This window comes from Mycotypha africana, assembly GCF_025528875.1.
Source record: "Mycotypha africana strain NRRL 2978 chromosome Unknown BDF20scaffold_2, whole genome shotgun sequence".
NCBI lineage: Eukaryota > Fungi > Mucoromycota > Mucoromycetes > Mucorales > Mycotyphaceae > Mycotypha > Mycotypha africana.
Window position 1 is genome coordinate 2,380,989 of NW_026515726.1, and position 20,735 is coordinate 2,401,723.

Here is a 20,735-nt window from a genome sequence, read left to right on the forward strand (position 1 = left end):
GCAATATAAACAGTTCGAAAATTCCCAGAACAAGTGTATTCGATGAATCTTTGGTGGATCCAGTAGATCGTCTGCCCGACTTATGCTCCACCTTGCCAATCTGTCCACCATGAAAGAAAGCTCCTTCGTCCTACAAGCTAAGTTCCTATTACGTTCTACCTCACTGCCTACTGATACTTTAATCTCGATACTACTCCCATATATAGGCCAGCAACAGAGTAAATCGTTATATTGCAAGCTTGCTCGTTCTCCGACCTGGCAAGATTACACTTCTTCTCCGCTCAGATCTAATCAGCTGCTCTGCGACGCTGTATTGCTAACTTCCGTACTAGCCTCCTTCACATCCAACAATCGAACAGCCCCAACTCCAAACTGATCTCTCAAGGCCGTTCTCGATTAATGATCGACCCGATCCTTTATGGTCCAATGTTAACTAATGAACGCAGCCGATGTATCCGATGGCGTTTGGGTTGGCTTCCTGGAGGCTATCAAAACCTATTGCCTTAAACATCCTTCGTCATTACTTACAAAGTCCCACGCTATCTCCTGTTTAAACATGCACCACCGCCTACGACTCCCCACGTCAGTCCGTGATCCCATATCCTATGTCCTCAACCGTCTTCCTACACATCCGATCAACAACCCATCCCAAATACAAAACTGGCATTTTCTATGGCCAGCACTTTGTCACATTTTGTTTGAACTCGACTACTTACACCACTCTCAAGAGCCGCCACAACTCCTCGGTTAGGGCACCTATTGCTCGACTGGTTACTCTCTTCCCCTCCCACAATCCTTTAGTACATAATCCTTTTTACCCTTGAGTCCCTAAGGGGCTTTTAGATTCTTTTCAGCCTTTGGAGCTGCCCCGGGCAATTTAGATAAGCTTAATATCTCGTGTCCATTGGGCTTTAAAAAATTAATATTATGTAATAAAATCTATGTTTAAACAGTATTAAGTGACTTCTTGCTGACATTATGGCGAGTTTGAAAAGTCACGTGTTTTTCCGTACGTCATCCATTTTTTCTGGCTGTCTCTTTTTGTTCGGTTGCCACACAAAAAGAAGTCTGAAAGTTTTTTGACTATAGTAGCTTCCTCTTTTCTTTCAATTTTCCTAGGAGCTAAATAATTACTAACCATGTTTTGTGCTAGTAAGTTTCGTTAAATCATGCAGCTGCCTATTCAATACTTATTCGTCTTGTTTAATCATCAGTTTCCGGTGAGGCACCCAAACAACCAGTTGTTTCTACAAAATCAGGATGTATTTTCGAACGAAATTTGATCGAAAAGTATATTGCTGACAATGGCAGAGATCCCACCAACAATGAAGAAATGACAACTGATGATCTAATTGAGATCAAAACAAGTAAAGTTTGATATGCAGATCGATCAAGAAACTTGTTCTTCCAAATATTTTTATAACGCGTTCGTCATTTCTCCCATTAGCTCCTGAGACTGTTAAACCACGTCCGCCAAAGTTTTCTTCAGTTCCTTCCATTCTATCAGCTCTTCAAGATGAGTGGGATAGTGTCATGCTTGAATCTTTTACACTAAAGCAACAATATCAACAAGTTCGTCAGGAACTTTCTCATGCTTTATACCAAAATGACGCAGCAACAAGAGTAATTGCACGCTTGAAAAAAGAACGTGACGCCGCTAGAGAGTAAGTTTGGGAGTTTGTTTGCCATTAGAAGGCTCCTTGATGTTGCTCTTTACCAATTATTTATTGTCTTTTTTTTTCGAATTTTGTAGAGCATTGGCTAATATCCAGGCTCATTTGGGTACTTCAGCCCCTGCAGCCCCTGCAGAACCTGCCTCTGCCGAAGCGATGGATGTAGATGCTGGCGGTCTACCTGAAGAAGTAGTTGAAAAAATGAACAAGACAAGCCAAGAGTAAAGCTTCCTTTAATAGTTCAGTCAGTGTCTTAAGGGCCGAGATTATAACTAACCAATATTCATTTCTTGTAGGCTTTCCGGACAGCGTCGTAATAAAAAGAAACCTCCAGTTGAATTCGCAACAGTTGACAGTGTCAAAGAATATAAACAATCTCTATCCATTCCTTCGCTTCATGCATCGCGTCCAGCGGGAATTACAGCTTTGGATGTCAATGTAACTGGCAACTTAATTCTGACGGGCGGTAATGACAAACATATTCAGATATACGATAAGGTAGAAGAGAAAGTCTTGGTCAACCTTGGTGGTCATACAAAGAAGATTACAGCTGTGAAATTCAGAGGTCAACAAGCAGCAAATGATATATTTTTGAGTTCAAGTGCTGATAAACATGTTCGTGTATGGATTCCGGATGAAAAGAAGACGTATAAACTTGGACACAATATCACAGCACATCAAGGTGAAGTAGTCGGCATTGATGTACATCCTAGCAGAGACTATTTCGTAAGCGCAGGTACAGATAGCAAATGGTCTTTCTATGACTTTGAAAATGCCAAACCTATCGTGGAAACCTACAGTAAAGACAGCGACAGCAGTTACACCTGTATTTCATTTCATCCTGATGGTTTGCTTCTTGGTGTTGGTACATCAAACTCGGTCGTACAGATTTGGGATGCCAAATCCCAAACAGTTGCAGCCAATTTTGGTGATCACACTGGTCAAATCAAAGCTCTTGCTTTCTCCGAAAATGGTTATATCTTAGCCACAGCCTCAGAGGATAATTTAGTAAAGATTTGGGATCTTCGCAAATTAGCAAATACAAAGACTTTCACTTTAGACGAAAATTATAAGATTACGAAACTTGCCTTCGATGACTATGGTCAGTATTTGGCTGTAGGTGGTAATGATGTTCGTGTGTTCAAAGCTAAGGATGGCTCAGCTATCACAGCTTTCCAGGATAATACTGCAGATATTACTGGCTTACATTGGTCACCTCTTGCGCAAGGTTTGATGACTTCAAGTTTAGATCGTACAGTCCGCTATTATAGCGCATCAAATTGAATTGAAAAAAGTTAACTAGGTTAAGCATGTCTATGCATTTATATAATATGATATATACGCAATGTCACTTTAAAATAAAGATCTGCTTTTTGTTATAATTGAGCGAAGCGTGTAATGAAGAATAATAAACTCAATGCACATCAATGCGGAAGTCAAAAGTTACTAAACAAAATCTGGACGAACAATGAACATACTATTTTCCGATGCGATTAGTTTGCAAATGAATGATTTGATGCATACATTAAAAGAAGTATAATTTTTTTGTTCTAAGAAAGTTGTGCCGCCCATCCAAAGTACACTACCCGGCTAAAACTTGCAGGGTGTAGCTATACATACCAGTATGCATATGCTTTCGATGTAATCACCGATAGTATAGACCAGCACTTTTTCTTATCCTCGAAGAGCAGCGGGGATAGTATTCACGTCCTGTATTGTGCTTCTCCTTTCTGCAACAATAATTTGATACAATATGTATTTGAAGCTAACTGTTTAATAAATAGCATGAAAAAGCACTTCAAAGCAAGTGAGAGATATACGTTTTCAGAACTGAAAATAGTGGAATACGGAAATGGGCTATTTCAAAGGTAAAGGAATTACGTAATATAAAGGGGCGAGAAATCAGAAGAATAATGGAATATTAAAATATTGATCTTTTGCCAAAGGAACCAAAGCTTTTTTACAATTAGGAACTGGCGTGATCGGCGTAAGATAAATACCCAAAAACGGAGAATCAGCGTCTAGTAATAAAGTAATCAGGACAAGATACACTCAGTAACGGTTTTTATTGTTCAGCCAAAAAAGGGTGTTTCTAGTACTTACCACTGGGTCGATAGATGAGTTTTGGGAAAAAGGGATTTGTGGCAACCTTTTTACTGGTATCTGCAAATTGCTCAATATCATCTTCCTCCATCGGGGACACCATGAACGAAAGACTGGCAGGTTTCTTAGCAAGTTTCTCGAAAGCTTCAGGAAATATCGGGGCGTTTGCTTCGTGAAGTAGAGCAGTGATATATGATCGTCTAGATAGAACTTGGGTAACATTGGCTAATTCCTTGTTTTTCTTAAAATTATGTTGTGTAGGTCGTTTTATTGCGTCATCTTTAGTAGTAACGCATACTAAATCACTGTCCGTCGGATTTTTGAGCGTATGCTGTTTTTTACTAATTGATTCTTTCATAGGTTCTTGATTTTCAGCTTTCTCGAACAATTGACTGCCGGCTGATTCCTCAACCTCAGGCTGTGCTTGTCCGTGATTTCCCTTATGATGTTGTGCTCTACTTTCTTCCTCTAAAAGCTCCCGCTGCCTTTTCTCACGTCGCTGTTCAGCAACTGCTGCCTTCTCTTCTAATGTCTTCTTCTCTAATCGTGTTGCGAAAGTGCTCCAATCATTGGATGTTACAGTATTAGTTATATCAGCAGTGTTATTTCTAACATTCTGAACATATTGCTCCCATTTTTCTGCATCTGTTTTAAGCACTTCAGCGTTCTTTTCCAATGTGTCGCTTTTAGCTTCTTCCTCTTTGCTTAAATTCTTTCCTTGTGAATGCTCTTCTTCCAGACATGGCTCTTGTATACTCTCCTTTTGTAAGCACTCCTTTTCTAAACATTCTGGCTGTAAACTTCCCTGTTGCGGACGGTCCTCTTCTAAACGCTCCGGTGGTAAACTTTCCTGCTGCGAACGCTCCTCTTCTAAACGTTCTGGCTGTGAACTCTCCTGTTGCAAACGCTCCTCTTCAATATGATTTCGTTGCGAGTGCTCATCGTTTGAACTCTCTTGTTGTGGATGTTCTTCATTTTGCTTCGCAGCCAAAGCTGCAGCCAAAGCGGCGGCCTTCTGACGTGCACGCTCTGCTGCGGCAATATACTCTGCTTCCTGCATTTCTTTACGTTTCCTAGCCCGTTCAATTGCATTCGCCATTCCATCATCAGATTTATTACTTGAAGCGGATGGGCGCCTGGCTTCAGGCGGTGACGGTCTCTTCAGAACAGCTGTTGGTTGGTATAATGGGGCACGATTATAATAATTGTCGTTGCTCTGCCGGCGGATGTTGTTATAACTGGATCGTCGATTGTTATTATTATAGTGATATGCGTTGCTACTATCACGGTAAGTGCTGTTGCGATTGTATTGACTATTACGGCGTTTATCATTGAAGCCACTTCCATTACTGTTATTACTATATCGATTTGTACGTTGAATATGAGTATCACCAGGCGAATGCTTCCATTGTGGCGGATAGCTTCTATCGTAATCATTAGCGAAACGTTCATTCGGAGATACAGGTTCTTGATCAATTGGTGATGGCGGTGCTGATGTTGGAGAAGGTTTGAGTGTTGAATGAGTGGGGGGCTCATTAACATTTAGTCTACTTTCATCATCAACAGCATCCGCAGCGTCAGTGTTGTCAATATGGAATTCAGTACCATCCTCGAATACAATAGTGTCAACAGAGAAATTATCTTCATCATCAGCCATCTAATGCAATTGATCAAAAGACTATGAATTTGAGTATAGCATTGAACCCGAGTTCGGTATCAAGTGTCTAAATTGTAATCGAAATTTTACCTCGTCCCAACGAAGTTTGGTAGGACTGGATGCCATAAGTTCGATATAACTTTTGTTATCCTATTCAATCAATGAGTAGTTAAAATATCCGTGTATTAAATTTACTTTATCGAAACACAACTTATCAATAAAAAACTTACCATCAAAGTATTCTTTTCTAATAGTACGAATGCGACAGAAATTGATATGATATAAAGCAAAAAAAAAAAAAGAGCGAAAGAAAAGCAAAAATCAGCATAAATGTACAAAAAAAATCTAGCATGATAAAACGACTTACTGGATTTTTCAAAAGCAGCTGCTTCTTGTGCTGTTGGAAAGTCTAATGATGATGTTTGTACTTTGGCTGTCGACACCTTAGGTACAGTTCCCCAAGCACGAGGTGGTGATGTAGCTACTGGTGTAGCAATGGCTGGCTCAGTCTGTTTAAGAGATGCTGTCGTGGTTGATGCTGTAGGTGAATTTGCAGGTGAGGTAGGTGCTGCTTTACTGGTAGTATTTAAGGGCTTTTTATCAGTGTTATTTTCTTTGCTCGTGTCTTTGGACATGCCCCATGTATACGTAGTTGCAGGAGATGTGGAAGTTTTCCCAGTACCGGAACCAATTTCGCTTTTTAAGCTTGGTAAGTTCATCGGACGTGGGGCGGATATTTTGCTTGACAAACGCTGTCGAGCAGCCGCAGAACGACCTCCTGATATTCAAGTAGAAGAGTAAATGAATCGAAGTTAATAGACGTACCACTATATACTATTCAAGGTAACAAATTATATATTCTATCACGTTGCATACATCATAAATATATAGTTCAATAGCTTACCTAATGAGGGGCTTGTAGGAGATCCGGAGAAGATATATTTAGTATTGAAGCTTGACATTGTTTAATTTGTTGGTTTATTTATTGAGTAATTTATAGAAGGCGTAGATATGTGAATAAATGTAAACAGAGAAAAAATCAGCTTGACACAGAAAAATTTAGGATACAGAGTTAAGAGAAAGAAAAAGAAAGAATAGACAGAAAATTGTCCTTTTATAGGTAAAATGATCGGAGGCGTTCAAACCCAGTCTGATTTTAGATATGCTTTGCTATAATACAGGCTCTGAAAAAGAAAATAAAATATTCCCGAAGAACAGAGGACAAACTAGAAGACAAATCGAACTTTTTTTCTCAAACTTATCATCAATGCAGAATTCCAAACAGAATTTACAGATAGTAAAAACTTACCTGAAGTGTAGAGTCTCATAAGACTGGAGATCAAGCATCATGAACACCTAGGCGGGGCATTTATCGCGTGTTGAGATAGTACTCGATGTCTATGTACTTGAATCTCTTCCGTTCAACTACTAAAACAGGGCGAAAAATAAGAAATTTACATTTAAAGTTGAAATTGCAGAAATCAATAGAAATCAGGAACGAAACAAAACAAATAAACTCTCAAATCTAATAGTTGCCTCTTAAGTCCAATTTATACTCTATTTTGTGGTATTTGCCTGGAAGAAAATCCAACTGTATCTTCTTTTTCAAATAATGCGGTTATATAATACATTGTTGAGAACATTGTAGTCAGGAGATTCTTTTGTAAAAAAAAGGTAAAAATATCAATTCTTTTCGGACATATTTAAGCGTGTTTGCTCTTTTTGCCACCTAACGCCACCGAAGGAGGTATAAAAAAGCTATGCGCAAGATTGATTATTGCCAAAGAAGCAATCAGGTAGTATATCAAATGATGATCAAAAGGGTATTTGTTTCCTTCTTGCAGAGAATAAGACCAAATTGTACCTCCAAACGTAGGACCTGAAAAAATACATTCAAAATTCAAAACGAAGTATAATGCAAATTGTAAATAATACTGGGTTCTGATTCTTAAAGCATTTATGGATCAAACCTTACCAAAAGCTCTTGCCAGTGCTGTCACTGCCATGTTTACCCTAATTGAAAAGATTTTGCCATTATTAAAGGATCTATCAGCTGCATTAACATTGACGTAGCCTCAACCGACTCACCCATTGACAATACCAAGTATTTCAGATGGAGCCGACATATTAACCTAGGAAAATGGATAATTTATTGAGGGAGAGGGTTATGTTAATGGAAGATGTTATCAATCCCTTTCCTTATGCAGTCTCGTGCAATCAAGTTACCATTAAATTGAATCCTGTAAAAGTAGATGCCGTGGTTACGCAACGTATGGACAGCAAAATCACATAACCAATGGCCAATGTCAAGGTGTTGCCTCCAGAATTTTCAGCAACACCACGACTAATAGCACTACCAAAATTGAGGAATGGGGAGATGATTTTCAAAGACCAATTTTGTATCGACGTCAATTCAGGGAAAAGCACATAGACAGGCACAATCAGTACGAAGGCCCATCTTGTCACCGACAATATATCAAAGTGACGAGTAAGTCGAGGATATATGACTACCTGAGACACTATTTGCACAAGACCAAAAAATGACAGGATCTCTGCAAATTCTTGCGTGCTAATTCCTAGTCCACCTGCGTATTTTGGAGCAGTGAAGTAGAGTGGCAAAACTTCATCGAAAACCATGGAATGTATGGCATAAACACTATTAAAACAAAAATTATAAATTAATCGCACTTTTATAGTTGCTATTGCTTTACCAGCTGTTTTTTACTGCTTTCTTGGTACATGTACATACAAATAACCACTAATGACAATAATGGATGTGCTTGGGACATCACGAAGAGAACCAGCCTTTTCCGTAGTAGTAGACTTATCAGGATTCTTGGCTGTAACGGTACTTGCTTGTGGTTTCTTGGCTAGAAGTGATGTTGCTTCATCTGCCACTAAATTTTGTTGTCGTTCAATACTATGGTTCTTAGCAATAACTATAGGGTTAGACTCCTTAAGGAAAAAATACCCTATGCTGAATCCAAATATCGAGGCAGTGGAAGCTGCAAAGCATGGTAAAGAATAAGGGTAGGCTTTGAAGAACTCACTGTTTCCAAAAATTATTGGAAAGTGTTCTGCTGGTTTAACGAGGTAACCACCTAATATGTAGAGATGTTAACTATGTCTAAAAGGTTTCTCATTGTTTTCTTTTTTTTTTTTTTGTTCTACCAGTCTCTATAAAATAAACATACCTAACACAGGACCTGTTGTGATTTCATCAGTTAAATGTTAATTAAAGTCGAATATCATGAACTAATACGTTTTTGTTTTTGTATGAACAGCTATACACTGATGAATGGACTTACCGGCTATGCATAGTAACAATTCAATAAAAGAACGGGAAGACACTCTCAGTCAAACACCATACGCGTTGATTTTTGTTCTTTTTCATGCTTACCTATCATACCTAAGCCCCAGCAAAATCCAAATAAAGAAAATGCCTTGGCTTTGTTTGTTTTATCTGTAATCTCATTAACCATACTACGAGCAGCGCCTGCATTACCATTCATTATACCACATAATGTACGTGACGCTATTGCCCATGACAAACTCTTACTCATTCCAAACAGACAAGACGAGATGGCATTACCTAAGAGGCCGGTCAAGAGTACCGTTCGCCGTCCATACCTATCAGATATCTTTCCCCAAATGATGGCTGTACAGAACTGAGCTACAAAGAACATGGAAGCTAAAAATCCATTATGGTTAACGAAAAATGTATACGTACGCAACTATAGAGCTTAATAAGTTGAGCAGTATGAGTAATATTTTAAATACTTTACTGATCCATCCTGCATAAGAGCCTATCTGTTTCTCATCATCTGATAGATGAAAGTCTTTCAGCTATATGTACGTAGAAAATGTTAATACAGATCAGGAGGAGATCTTTTCTTATTATTTTCCGCCGCCATATAGCTATGATTTTCATACCATAAAATAAATAAAGGGAAGCAGTACAGCAAATGTTAGTGGCTCACAGACCAACACTATTGAGATAATGAATAGCTGAAGTTTTGGAAGTGGTGTTATCTTTTCCTTCTCTACTTCTTGTTCTTCTCCATCATCCTTAAATTTGGAAGTACTAATTGTTCTAGCTTCTTCTTCTTCTTCCATATCGATAGAACCATAAAAATCTCTTTCCCCATCATCGTCTATTTCAAGGAAAGAGTCATAGTTTGAAGAGCTAGTATCCTTCGTAACACTTTTGATGCTATTAATAGCTTCGGTCCCAATTATCGGTTCATCCGGTCCTTCCTTGGACGAATTCTTTATTTCTTTCATTGATTGGTTACTTTTTCTGACCGATAGAAATGCTCCTCTGTGCAAAGTAAAGGTAAACTATCGACGAGTGTAAGGACTTAATCCACTGCTGAAGCAAAAGGGAGAAAAAAATGATAATAAAGAAAAAAGGTGAATAAGAAGTATCAAAAGATCCATGAATGAATTGTACATACAACAGATTTAATGTAAGTCACTTGCCACCAGTGAATATCAGTAATTCATTGCCTTGCTTGCATATTATTCAAACAGTGCATAGAAGAATGTTCAGGTATGTGCATATAGCTTTGCATGTATTATATTCTGTGCAGATTGTAATCAAATCACCAGCTGTCATTCCGGCCATCTTATCTTTCTTAAACTAGAAAAGACGATTCGATTTGTATTGGGTGACGTTGTGCTGATAGAGGATGCACATATCATGGTGTCTGCTCCTTGTTACCTAATTTACGTTTATTTGAACACGGTGATTAAAAGCTTATTGGTTACTGCGCCAGATTTTTCCTTCCTTGTAATATCTCTCCCCATCTCCCTCCCTGATTTCAATAACTGTCTCGCAGTAATTCAGGTATTTTCAGTCAAAAACGAATAAACAGCCATTTGAAATAGCTTTAGGATACTATATTTTATTTTATGTTACTCAATGAAGCTACCTTACTTGATCTATTGAGACGGAGAATAGCCTTCTGAGTATTACCTTACAATTCGTATAGTTAGCTTTGGGATAGCTACTGTAATAGAGAATAATAGCTGTTTTGACATAACACAGGATAAAGCTAAACTAGTAAACAATACGGATACCATTTAAATTGTTCTCAAAGGCATAATGTCGATGTATGCGTCTAATAAAACCGGAACTTTTCTGACCTGGACAGTTTTGCTACGCTTTCAATGAAAACAAGGATCAGAATTTTGAATATGGCAAGTGCTTATACTAGGCAACGACTATCAAACAATTAATGCTAGCGAGGCGGAAGCCTATGGTGTGCTTAACAGATCGAACAATGGCACTTTGAAACTGTCAACTATGTATCTTTTTACGGACTTGGAAGATTTAAACATGAGCCTTTTGAGTGATATTTGAAAACTCGAATACCATACATGAATAGAAGGAATTTAACATTTTACTAGTGTATGCTCTAGTATATATTGCCATTCATAGGAATTGTTACATACGCAAACTGCTTGTCAATGAAGCGAAATCAAACGTTAAAAGGAGGAGATTTTTATTTCAAAAAGCGGTAATCAGACAGGCAAAGACCCCACGGTTGGCTGGGGAAAAATCAGTTATTAATTAGAGAAAAGACAGCAGACAAAGAATAGCTCGAGTTAGAAAGTAAGCAAGTAATTAATAAAGACAGTGATCTTAAAAGATTTAAATTAAATTATAGACAAAACCTATAGCCACACCAGCCATCAAAGAACCGCTAGTGGCCATCACGTTGAAAGAAGACGCGGCACTGCTTGATAATTGTCCGATAGCATTACCCATATTAGTGTTGCCAGTTGTGGGGGTATTGCCACTTCCCTTATTGTTATTGTTACCGGTAGCTAAAGCTGGCTGTTTGTTGTTATTATTACCACTGTTAGGAGATTGACCCATCGTGGGCACCAAATTTGTTTCTTGCATACTGGCTGTACAGCTCCAAGTTGTTCCCTTTACAACATTTTCACCTCGCAATTTACGTTCGATATCGGCACAACCAAATTGACTTGATGTAGTTTGAAGACGCATACCTCCACGAACATCTTGAAGAGATGGAATATGATATTTACTGAAACCACCAGCTAAATCGATAGTGCCATGGACGGCTTTGAGCGCAGGGAAACCATCAATGGCTGTGAGTTGTGTGTTGTTACCAATAGAAAGGGCGCCATTAATCAAGTGGAGCTTCTTGAAGGAAGTTTCTTTGAGTTTATTATTGTTAGCAATAGTCATGGTACCACCGATGTTTTCAACAGAATCCATGTTGAGACTCAGGAAGTCGTTTTCGTGGAAAGAAATGTCATTCTGAACTTCAGTTAGGGCAGGCATGTCAAGCTGATACAGATTGAAAAAAGTGGCCTTTTGTATTTTGGCTAATTGATTGGCCTATCAAAAAGTACATTGGATTGAGAAAGAGTTATGATGAATTAAAATAATATGTTTAGAGATAAAATTGTTACCTGGAAAGTGAGAGCATGGTTGTTACCCATAATCAACATTTCACCTGTTACATCCTTGACACTGTTGAAATCAAATGACTTCATGTAATTATTGTTCAATAACATAAATGTTCCGACCCGGTCTGCCAGGAAGCCATGGACAGTAGGGGCTCTTGTATCTTCCACTTTCATTTGCTCGACATGAGTCAAACCGGAAGGGAAAGCAATCACATCCAAAGCTGGCAACACAGAGAATGAGACAAGTCTGGCAGCTTTCAAGTGAGGAAGTTGTACTTGATTCAAAAGGATATGGTTCTCGATTCGTAAAGCCCCCTCTACTTTCGTCAAAGCAGCAGCTTCAAAGCTGACCAAATCGTTGTTATTCGTAAGAACAAGATCGCCAATGATATGCTCTACGCCGTTGAGGTGCAAATTGGGAACAGCAGATAGTCCGTTGATTTCAATGTTACCCTTGAATGTTGCACAGTTGCTGATAGCATCTAAATCGGACTGGTTCGTCACCTTGAGATTGCGCTCACAAGTCGCTTCTTTAACTGTACCAGTAGGAGCAACCGCTGTTGAGGAAGATGGTGTAGGTTGATCTTTGGCTAAAATACAGGAATGAAATATAGATGAACGTTATATTAGTCACGCATTGCATTCATTCTATGACGCTAAAGCACATCATTAAATGACATTACATTTCTTTTTGGCAGCTACGCCCATTGCCAACAAGGAAGCCAACGCGATAGAAGTTAAAGAGAGTTTGACCATTGTTAATTTCTACGTAAGTTTTCAGCTATTGTTTTGAGTGTTTAAGAAAAATCAAGTTTCATCTTCTTTGCTGGTGGAAAGATAAAGGACTCTTATATATAAGAATTTTCAATCATATTTGTTTCCTTCCTTTTTTTTTTACTGTCGAATAGAAAATAGTCCGTAGGCAAAGTTGGTTTGTTGGTATTGAAATTTAATTCATTGCTATTTCCTATACCTAACAACAACTAGAATAAGCACCGGCTGTAATTGCAACTACCAATCGAGATGTTTTGATGATAATGAAAGATCACATGTGTGTTTCAAATGGATAGAAGGAAAGTTTGTTACAACAGTCTTTATTTCTTATTCTTATTTAAGCTTAAACACTAACTTCTGCATCTTCTTCTTTTTGCTTGCTTCCCATCGAAATTTATCATCCGTTTACAAGTAAAACTATGAACATTGATCTATTACAAGCAAACAAACATGAACTTAGGTTTCTGAATTTGACATGTTATCTTACGGAAGAAGAGCGAGACTACAAAAACGAGGAAAACTATTCTACTCATGACAGTGCTGAGACAATGATCTATGCTTATGTAGATACGCATCCTACAGTAGCTGATTTGATTTGGAAAAAGCGACAACTGAAGCAATCTGAATTTCTGAGCCTAACAGCTCCATTAATCATACCAAAGGACGTTGAAAAAGAAGAAATCTCTGACCTTAGCTTGTCTACTCATCAGCCCCTCTTGACTACCTGTTTCCCATATTAGTTGACAATAACCTCTTTCCGAAATTGTTCCTTGATAAATGTGGCAGAATACACAAATTCAATCTATCGTTGGTTATTATTGGCATAGGGTAGCATTCTTATTATTAAAGTAATGAATGTATTTACAGTTACGGAAGTTTTTCAATCCAGTTGTTTCGCATTGAATAAATAAACTTTCTTCCTTTTTTTTTTAAAAAAAAAAAAGAAAAAAGCATAAATTCAATTTATCATAATCATATAAGTTATAGTAGTCTTTAACAAATAATTCAGTAGTTCCATTTGTATGTGTACTCAGTGTCTTTTGGCGTCATAATGTCAGGTGTGTTATCGGCCGTCTGTACTGGCGATGTAGCGATGGTGGTGTCAACGTTGTTATTTGTGCTTGTGGTATTCCTCATAAGTATATCTGAAGGCGTAATCATAGTAACCTCTTTATTGCTTTTACTTTCAATGCTAGTCAAATGGACAGTCAAATCTTTGTTCATTCCGAAGCTATTTACTCTATCCTTTTGAAACAACTGTTTCAATTTTTCATCACATAGGATAAAGCGACGATCTGCCGGATCTTGTAGTTGGTTTGTCTTTATGTAATTCCACAGCCTTTTGACAATTTCTGGTCTTGGTAACTGTAAGCATAAAAGTTAGTACATATCATTACAAGTTCCGTCTATGCCATATCACATGTGCACTACCTGCTTTTCACCACCCATTAAAGTGCTTAATAAAGGGCTTAATAACAGGGGCTTATTGAGACCCGTGTTTTTCTTGGTCTTGGGAGCTGTGCTCTGAACACTATTATCCACTGTTATAACACCATTCTCGTCGATGACGTTACGAGTAGTGCCTGTAGTGTTTATAGCCTTCTTTCTTTTTCTTTTTTTCGGCTTGACTTTATGAACAATATCATTTGTGCTCTGTATCGTATCAGCGATACTTGTACCCTTACGTTTGGTATTATATGTCGCATATTGTTGTTGAGTCGCAGTTGGCGGCATCGGTATGTTCGTTCCTGTGAGACATTGTTGATCGATACTGTTACCGATCAATGCATATCGTGACTGTAAATGGTGTAACGACAATTCTGCAGAATTGATAGCAGTGTTAGCGTCCTTTGGAGGAAACATATATTGATTTTTGCTTGTTGCTACTGATGGGAAGTGGGTTATTGAACTTGATGGGTATGATTGCTGTTTTTGTTGTTGTGAGAGTAGGTCTAAAAAGTCAAAGTCATTTAAGCTGTTGTCAGACATTTGCGGCAAATAAGAGTTTGATGTGGTTGTCATTAAGGAAGATTGGGCAGTAAGAGTAGAATGCAGGTGGTTATTGACTATAGACTGCTGTTGCTGCTGCTGCTGCTGCTGCTGTCCAAATAAGAATATATCGTTAATATTAGCTGTTGCAGAGCAAGTAGCAGCAGCAGTTGTAGCCGGAACCATAGTGGCAGGAGGCGCAATTGCATAATCGCCATCAGTGATATTGCTATTAGCATTTTGCATAAGACTATGATTGATAGTTCTCTTATCCATGCCATCATTCGTCGCATTCCTCCAAAATAGGCTCTCATCTAAGCATACACTCTTCAGCTTCATGATACATCATTTTGTGAATAGCATCAAATCATTACCTGAAAATAACATATTGATGTTATTTGCTTGTGAGTCGTCCATTGTAAGTCTCTTGTCAAAAAGGAAATGAAATAAGGGAGATGGAATGAGGAGAAAAGAAGGAAAAGGCGAAGAAAAAGGGAAAGGGAATCTCAAAAGGCACAAAAAAAGAACCCTTTTTTTGGTCTCTGCACGATGCCTGCATACCATTAAGTAAGGACGTCAATACGTGTGACTCTGCCGCTTTTTGGTCAGGCTTTCAATAAGGCTCCCTTTTTATGCGGAAACCGTATCACAAATCTGTTCAATCGCATTTTTATTCATGCGTAAACGGTTAAGGTATTTGATCTCTCTGTGAACATATTCACCTAAAAATAGACATAGTCCTTTGTAGTCATATATCAATTGCTAGTGTAGAGGACTGCCATTCTGTTGTGTGAATGCAATTCTGTAGTCAATAATGAGTGTGTTAGACACAGGGCCTTCATCCATCACACGACTTGCACATCCGTGTCTATTCCGTTTTCTTTCAACCAAAGTCCTGATTCAGCCAATCAATTTTCAAGGGACACTGAAAAAAAAAAAAAGATTAAAGGGCTTTTTTTTTTTACTTTGAAATTTTGGCTCGACTCACGTTTTCTTTCTATCAGTACTTTCGCGTTTAACAATATACAGTATCATCCTCTAGTTTCGCGCCAATATAACATTATTTTTTCTACCTAAACGCACTATTGTTCGTACGACCACATTTTACTGTCAAATCCATGTCCCATAAAAAATATGTTGTTACAGCGCAAAAACCAACAGCTGTCCATTCCGCTATAAGAGGATCGTTTACATCGCCTTATGAAACTAACTTGATACTGGGGTACTTAGAAAACCATTTTGGTTACTTTCTTACCATTGATTTGTCAGCTGCTTACCTTTCTTTCCTAACTTCTATGGTTAAAAAGCAAAGGAAATCGGATCGAAGTTTATACGATAACAGCCGAAGGCTTAAAGTCCATTGTTGAATTCAGTGTTTACGGAACCATTCTCGCCATGAAATTATATACCCCACCCGTAAGCTGAGAGAAACAAGAAAAAGAAGAACAAAAAAAGAAAAACTGGGCGAAACTTTGAAACATTTTGTTCATGCTTGAGTTAATCTTACGATCGATCTTTTCAATAGGGACGAGATAAAGATTCATTATTTTTGTTAACAACTCGACATAAATATTGTGTTTTGTCTTTTGATTCCACTACACAACAAATAAATACCGACTCCAATGGCGAGATTGGCTTTCCAGGTCAGCAACCACGTAATGAAATTATTCCACTTAATGTTCATCTCGTCGTCGATCCTTCTTGTCGATTCTTTGCAGCCAACCTTTACGAGTCCACCATCACCTTCATTATACCCGATTTCACGAAACCGAAGGAATTGAACACGCCACAGACAGTCAGAAAGATATCTCTAAGGAGTAAGGATAGTACATTCGGCAGTAGAAGACGACATGCACATGATATCATACATCTACCTAATGATTTCATGAATATAAGGTAAAAGAAGGACATACTCAAAAGAACGTTTGCAGTTTTTCGCTCCGTTTTGATTAAATCTTCATCCAATGAACCATTTTTAGTATGTTTGATAAAAAGGTCATTTCTTTAACATTTTTACAGAACGACGACACGAAAACAATAAATGAAGAACAAGAATCATCCACTTTACTCGTTTTGTATGACGACGCACTTGATCACCGCTATTTGCAGTCATTTACGCTGAATATTAAAGAGCGCGAATTAACACCAGGCGACATTGTCATGGACCATTTTGAACCAGACGCTAAATTACTTATCCCCTTACCGCCTACACTTGGCGGCGTAATAGTAATCGCCCAAAAATTCATAAGATACTTGAAGCCAAATCTACCACCAGTAGCCATTGGTATTAAACCTTCCAACATCAATAGCTATGCCATTATGAACTTGGACGGAACACGTATATTATTGGGAGATCTAAAAGGAGAGCTGCATCTTTTGACGTTGAGCCTCGACGGCCAATACCATCAGCAAGTCAATGCTTTAAATTTTATCAGATTGGGTTTGGTATGAGCGGAATGAGCACATTTAACAAATACAGCTTTTATGAGGGAAGTTCCAATGACTTACGGGATGGCTTTTTTTTTCCCACATTATTAGATTTCTATACCTTCCTGTATTACTTATCTCGCTAATGATGTTGTCTTTATTGGGTCCCAAGTGGGCGACTCACAACTTGTTCATATCAACAAATTCTCTACTGGCGCAAATAAAGGAGAAATAGTAGACGTACTGGAAGAGTTTCCTAATATTGGACCAATTACCGACTTTATTGTAGCTGATTTAGACAAACAAGGACAAACCCAATTGATCACCTGTTCGGGTGTCGCTAAAAATAGCACCTTACGTATCATTCGAAATGGTGTTGGGTTAAATGAATTAGCTACAATAGAAATCAGCGGCGTGAAAGGTATATGGACGTTACGCCCATCATTAGAAGATACCTACGACGATTTACTAGTCATATCATTTTTTGATCGAACAACTCTACTAGAGATACGTGATAACGCTATGACTCAGTTAGACTTCTATGCGAGCATAGACTTGCATTCGAGGACGTTGGTTGCCGCAAATGTGATCGACAATATGATCATACAAATAACAGATAAAAGTGTCAGATTAATGGAAGCTGATAGAAATGAAGGCATGTTACTAGACGAATATTTACCAGATCAGCAATCGACTATTACTGTAGCTGCCGTCAATCCTTCACAATGCGTCATTTCTACTGGTTTTGGTCGGCTCATTGCCTTTCAACTCATCAACAAAAAACTTCACATCATAAATAGCATACAGTTACCTTATGAAATTTCGTGCTTGAATATCAACCCTATTCATGTAGATAAGCCTCTACAATCAGATGTCGTAGCTGTCGGACTATGGGAGCAAGTGGGTGTCTGTTTACTATCCTTGCCTCACCTAAATATAATTGCTGAGGAATTACTTGCAGGTTCTGTCATGCCACGCTCCATCCTCATGGAAAGGTTTGAAAACATCTGCTACCTATTAGTAGCCTTAGGCGATGGACAATTCTACAACTTTAAACTAGATACTGCAACGTTGCAACTTTCCGACAAAAAGCGGTCGTTCTTGGGTAAGTTTCCTATTTATCTCAGCTCTTTTAAATCCAACGGTACGACACACGTCTTTGCTGCCTCTGATAAGCCCAGTATAATACACAGTCGTAACAAGAAGCTTATCTACTCCAATGTCAATATGAAAGAAGTGCGCTATGTAACTTCATTCAACAGTCGTTTATTCCCCGACACAGTTGCACTTACCACGAAGAATGGACTGATCATTGGACAAATGGAAGAAATCCAGAAATTACATATTACAAAGATACCCACCATAGATACACCTAGACGTATCAGCTATCAGGAGTCAACACGCACATTCGGTGTTGTCACTGAAAGATTACCATCTTCTTCCCCTTCCAATCAACAGCAAAATGCTTATACCATGCAAACTACGACTGGCGGTTTTGAGCTATTAGACGATCAGACAATGCAAGTGTTAGATAGAGTATACTTCAAACAGTTTGAACGACCTTTAGCAGCTCTCTCTATAAGTTTCTATGACAATGATATAGACATCAATAGTACTCATGAAGGCAATAGTATGACAAGCGATAGTAGTAACAATAGTAATACTGACAATAATGATCGTAGTGGTAATCAGAGCCAGCAACGCCACACTCATAACCAACAACCACATCAAGAAGAGCATTCTCGACATGGGCAGCAGCAACAACGACAACAACAGGGAGAATATTATGTGCTGGCTACTGGCATAGATACGGATCAATACGAACAGAAATGTGTGGGTAGAATCTTTGTTCTTCAAGTGATAAGCACATCCACAAACGAAAGAAAACTAAGAGTGGTAGATCAAATTAAAACAGACGGCATTGTTGACTGTTTAAAGGCTTTCCAAGGCAAACTAATAGCTAGCATGAGTGGCAAGGTAAAGAAAAAAAGAAGAAGATATCTTTCTTCTGATTCCTTCTCACAGTATATGATTTCGAATGATTTTTCTCTAATACACCAAAAATAATGTAGCTACATGTATATAAATGGGAAAAAACATCGGGTAGTAAAGGACGGCTAAAATCGGTTTGTTCCAAACCATTGCCATCGGTTACTGAAGCCATTTCTACTTTCAACGACTACATTATCACTGGTGATATGGCTTATTCTATCGTAGTCATGCGTTACGATTCTCGAACCGAAAGCTTAATAGAAGTCGCTGCACACGAACGATTAAAGGAAATACTGGCTATTGAGGCGACGGACGAAAACTTGTATGTAGCAGCGGAAAGAGAAGGGCACTTGTTTGTAGTGGAAAAATGCAGTGAAGAAAACAATGACGCTATTGCGACGGACGAACCTTTATTAGAAACAGTTAGTGTGTGGCATCTGGGGGATACAGTGAGAAGAATTCGGTTTGGCTCCTTTGGAATGAACGATGAGAATGATCCAGACCGTAAACCAACAGAAATGACGGCATCTAGTCTGATATTTGCCACATCCAGTGGTGCTATAGGCTTGATTACAGATGTGCCGCATGATAAATTTAAACTGTTAGATCAGATGCAGTATAATATGTCGAAAGTGGTAAAAAGTGTAGGCGGATTATCGCACACAGAGTAAGTCGCCCTACATCGCTCATTGACATATACAGTTATGCATAATAAATATAAGCGTAGCTAACTGCTTTCTTTGTCGTTCATAGCTGGAGAAGTGTATGCATAATGGATAGAAAAGATGATGCAGTTAACTTTATAGATGGTGACCTTATTGAAAGCTTTTTGGATTTGACGCCTCAGCAGATGCAAAATGTAGTGGACGGCCTATACGGCGGGAGAAAACTCGACAAGTCAGTAGAAGATATCTGTAAAGTCGTTGAGGAACTAATGAACTCTCATCCCTAAGACATTGATATGTACTTGCTGTCTTTCCTAATATAATATAACTGTAAATAGTACTCTAATATTTGTTAATACATATAAAACATGATTATCCGTGACAGGTCTAGAATGCTTTAAGGTTTGCTCAAAGGAAGGTAGCTGCATCGTACATACTCATGGAAGCTATATGTATATTTACTGCTATTTTAATCATATATGATCGTGGTTACACACAGGCCTTTTAATTTTTTTTATGTCAAATGGTCATGCATACCGCAGTGTCCGTAGTCCCAATGTTCGTAAAATGAATTTCCTTGAAGATGACCGCTCAAGGTTCGTTCTTCTTTTATGTGAATCATCGGCCAATGTACAACCTCCAATTACATTTATCTTACTTTTGACTTAAGGTAGTTCAGAGTCATTGTCGAATATAAAAGGTTTCCAAATGATTCTTTGCCTTCGCTAGTTTCGAAAATTATAATTTTCAGGTCTTTTATTGAAGGTCTACTCGCTTACATTGCTTACGGACGCTTCCGGTTCTCGAAATAGTGGTATTTGGATACTCATTTTTGCGTTTTGTCATGATTCGATTGGTGTAACTGAAATTTCCAAATGGCACTTTTATGCATATCAATTGACGTCCTACAACTTCATTTATTTCTCTCTATTTCAGAAGAAAACTCATATTCTGTAGAGGATTTAGAGGGCGTTACCAATCAATAGTCTTGTAAAACTAGTTGAACCAGAC

General features: G+C 38.3%; 7 protein-coding genes across 7 annotated transcripts; 3 read left to right on the forward strand and 4 right to left on the reverse strand.

Annotated features, from left to right (window-relative positions):
* Nucleotides 1–1,015: 1,015 nt before the first annotated feature.
* On the forward strand, nucleotides 1,016–2,957 carry BDF20DRAFT_970239 (WD40-repeat-containing domain protein; the record flags this gene model as incomplete). The annotated part of the gene is made up of 5 exons (XM_053085011.1): nucleotides 1,016–1,152; nucleotides 1,215–1,367; nucleotides 1,448–1,664; nucleotides 1,754–1,894; nucleotides 1,970–2,957. The coding sequence occupies exons 1-5, from the start codon at nucleotides 1,140–1,142 to the stop codon at nucleotides 2,955–2,957; spliced, it is 1,512 nt and encodes a 503-aa protein (XP_052939510.1). The 5' UTR covers nucleotides 1,016–1,139.
* Nucleotides 2,958–5,584: 2,627 nt separating this feature from the next.
* Nucleotides 5,585–6,505, reverse strand: BDF20DRAFT_307836 (uncharacterized protein). The gene is made up of 3 exons (XM_053075171.1): nucleotides 6,338–6,505; nucleotides 5,801–6,211; nucleotides 5,585–5,680 (listed from the first exon to the last, which is right to left on the reverse strand). The coding sequence occupies exons 1-3, from the start codon at nucleotides 6,393–6,395 to the stop codon at nucleotides 5,625–5,627; spliced, it is 525 nt and encodes a 174-aa protein (XP_052939511.1). The 5' UTR covers nucleotides 6,396–6,505; the 3' UTR covers nucleotides 5,585–5,624.
* Nucleotides 6,506–7,517: 1,012 nt separating this feature from the next.
* BDF20DRAFT_815316 (major facilitator superfamily domain-containing protein) lies at nucleotides 7,518–9,549 on the reverse strand (the record flags this gene model as incomplete). The annotated part of the gene is made up of 7 exons (XM_053077071.1): nucleotides 7,518–7,565; nucleotides 7,660–8,089; nucleotides 8,183–8,268; nucleotides 8,332–8,534; nucleotides 8,834–9,124; nucleotides 9,219–9,279; nucleotides 9,367–9,549. 7 exons carry the CDS (start codon nucleotides 9,547–9,549, stop codon nucleotides 7,518–7,520), a joined length of 1,302 nt encoding a protein of 433 aa, XP_052939512.1.
* Nucleotides 9,550–10,655: 1,106 nt separating this feature from the next.
* On the reverse strand, nucleotides 10,656–12,792 carry BDF20DRAFT_308337 (uncharacterized protein). The gene is made up of 4 exons (XM_053075172.1): nucleotides 12,561–12,792; nucleotides 11,881–12,467; nucleotides 10,843–11,806; nucleotides 10,656–10,758 (listed from the first exon to the last, which is right to left on the reverse strand). Exons 1-3 carry the CDS (start codon nucleotides 12,631–12,633, stop codon nucleotides 11,090–11,092), a joined length of 1,377 nt encoding a protein of 458 aa, XP_052939513.1. The 5' UTR covers nucleotides 12,634–12,792; the 3' UTR covers nucleotides 10,656–10,758; nucleotides 10,843–11,089.
* Nucleotides 12,793–13,085: 293 nt separating this feature from the next.
* On the forward strand, nucleotides 13,086–13,289 carry BDF20DRAFT_808257 (uncharacterized protein; the record flags this gene model as incomplete). Its single annotated transcript, XM_053076562.1, has 1 exon — nucleotides 13,086–13,289. A coding segment is annotated over one exon (204 nt), but the record flags the coding sequence as incomplete, so codon positions are not given.
* Nucleotides 13,290–13,845: 556 nt separating this feature from the next.
* Nucleotides 13,846–14,166, reverse strand: BDF20DRAFT_809822 (SWIB/MDM2 domain-containing protein; the record flags this gene model as incomplete). Its single annotated transcript, XM_053076589.1, has 2 exons — nucleotides 13,846–14,016; nucleotides 14,083–14,166. Coding segments are annotated over 2 exons (255 nt in total), but the record flags the coding sequence as incomplete, so codon positions are not given.
* A 1,462-nt stretch (nucleotides 14,167–15,628) lies between these two features.
* On the forward strand, nucleotides 15,629–20,489 carry BDF20DRAFT_307593 (mono-functional DNA-alkylating methyl methanesulfonate N-term-domain-containing protein). Its single transcript, XM_053075170.1, has 7 exons — nucleotides 15,629–15,862; nucleotides 15,948–16,056; nucleotides 16,166–16,536; nucleotides 16,620–17,085; nucleotides 17,179–19,044; nucleotides 19,140–19,726; nucleotides 19,813–20,489. Exons 1-7 carry the CDS (start codon nucleotides 15,759–15,761, stop codon nucleotides 20,009–20,011), a joined length of 3,702 nt encoding a protein of 1,233 aa, XP_052939516.1. The 5' UTR covers nucleotides 15,629–15,758; the 3' UTR covers nucleotides 20,012–20,489.
* The last annotated feature ends 246 nt before the right edge of the window (nucleotides 20,490–20,735 follow it).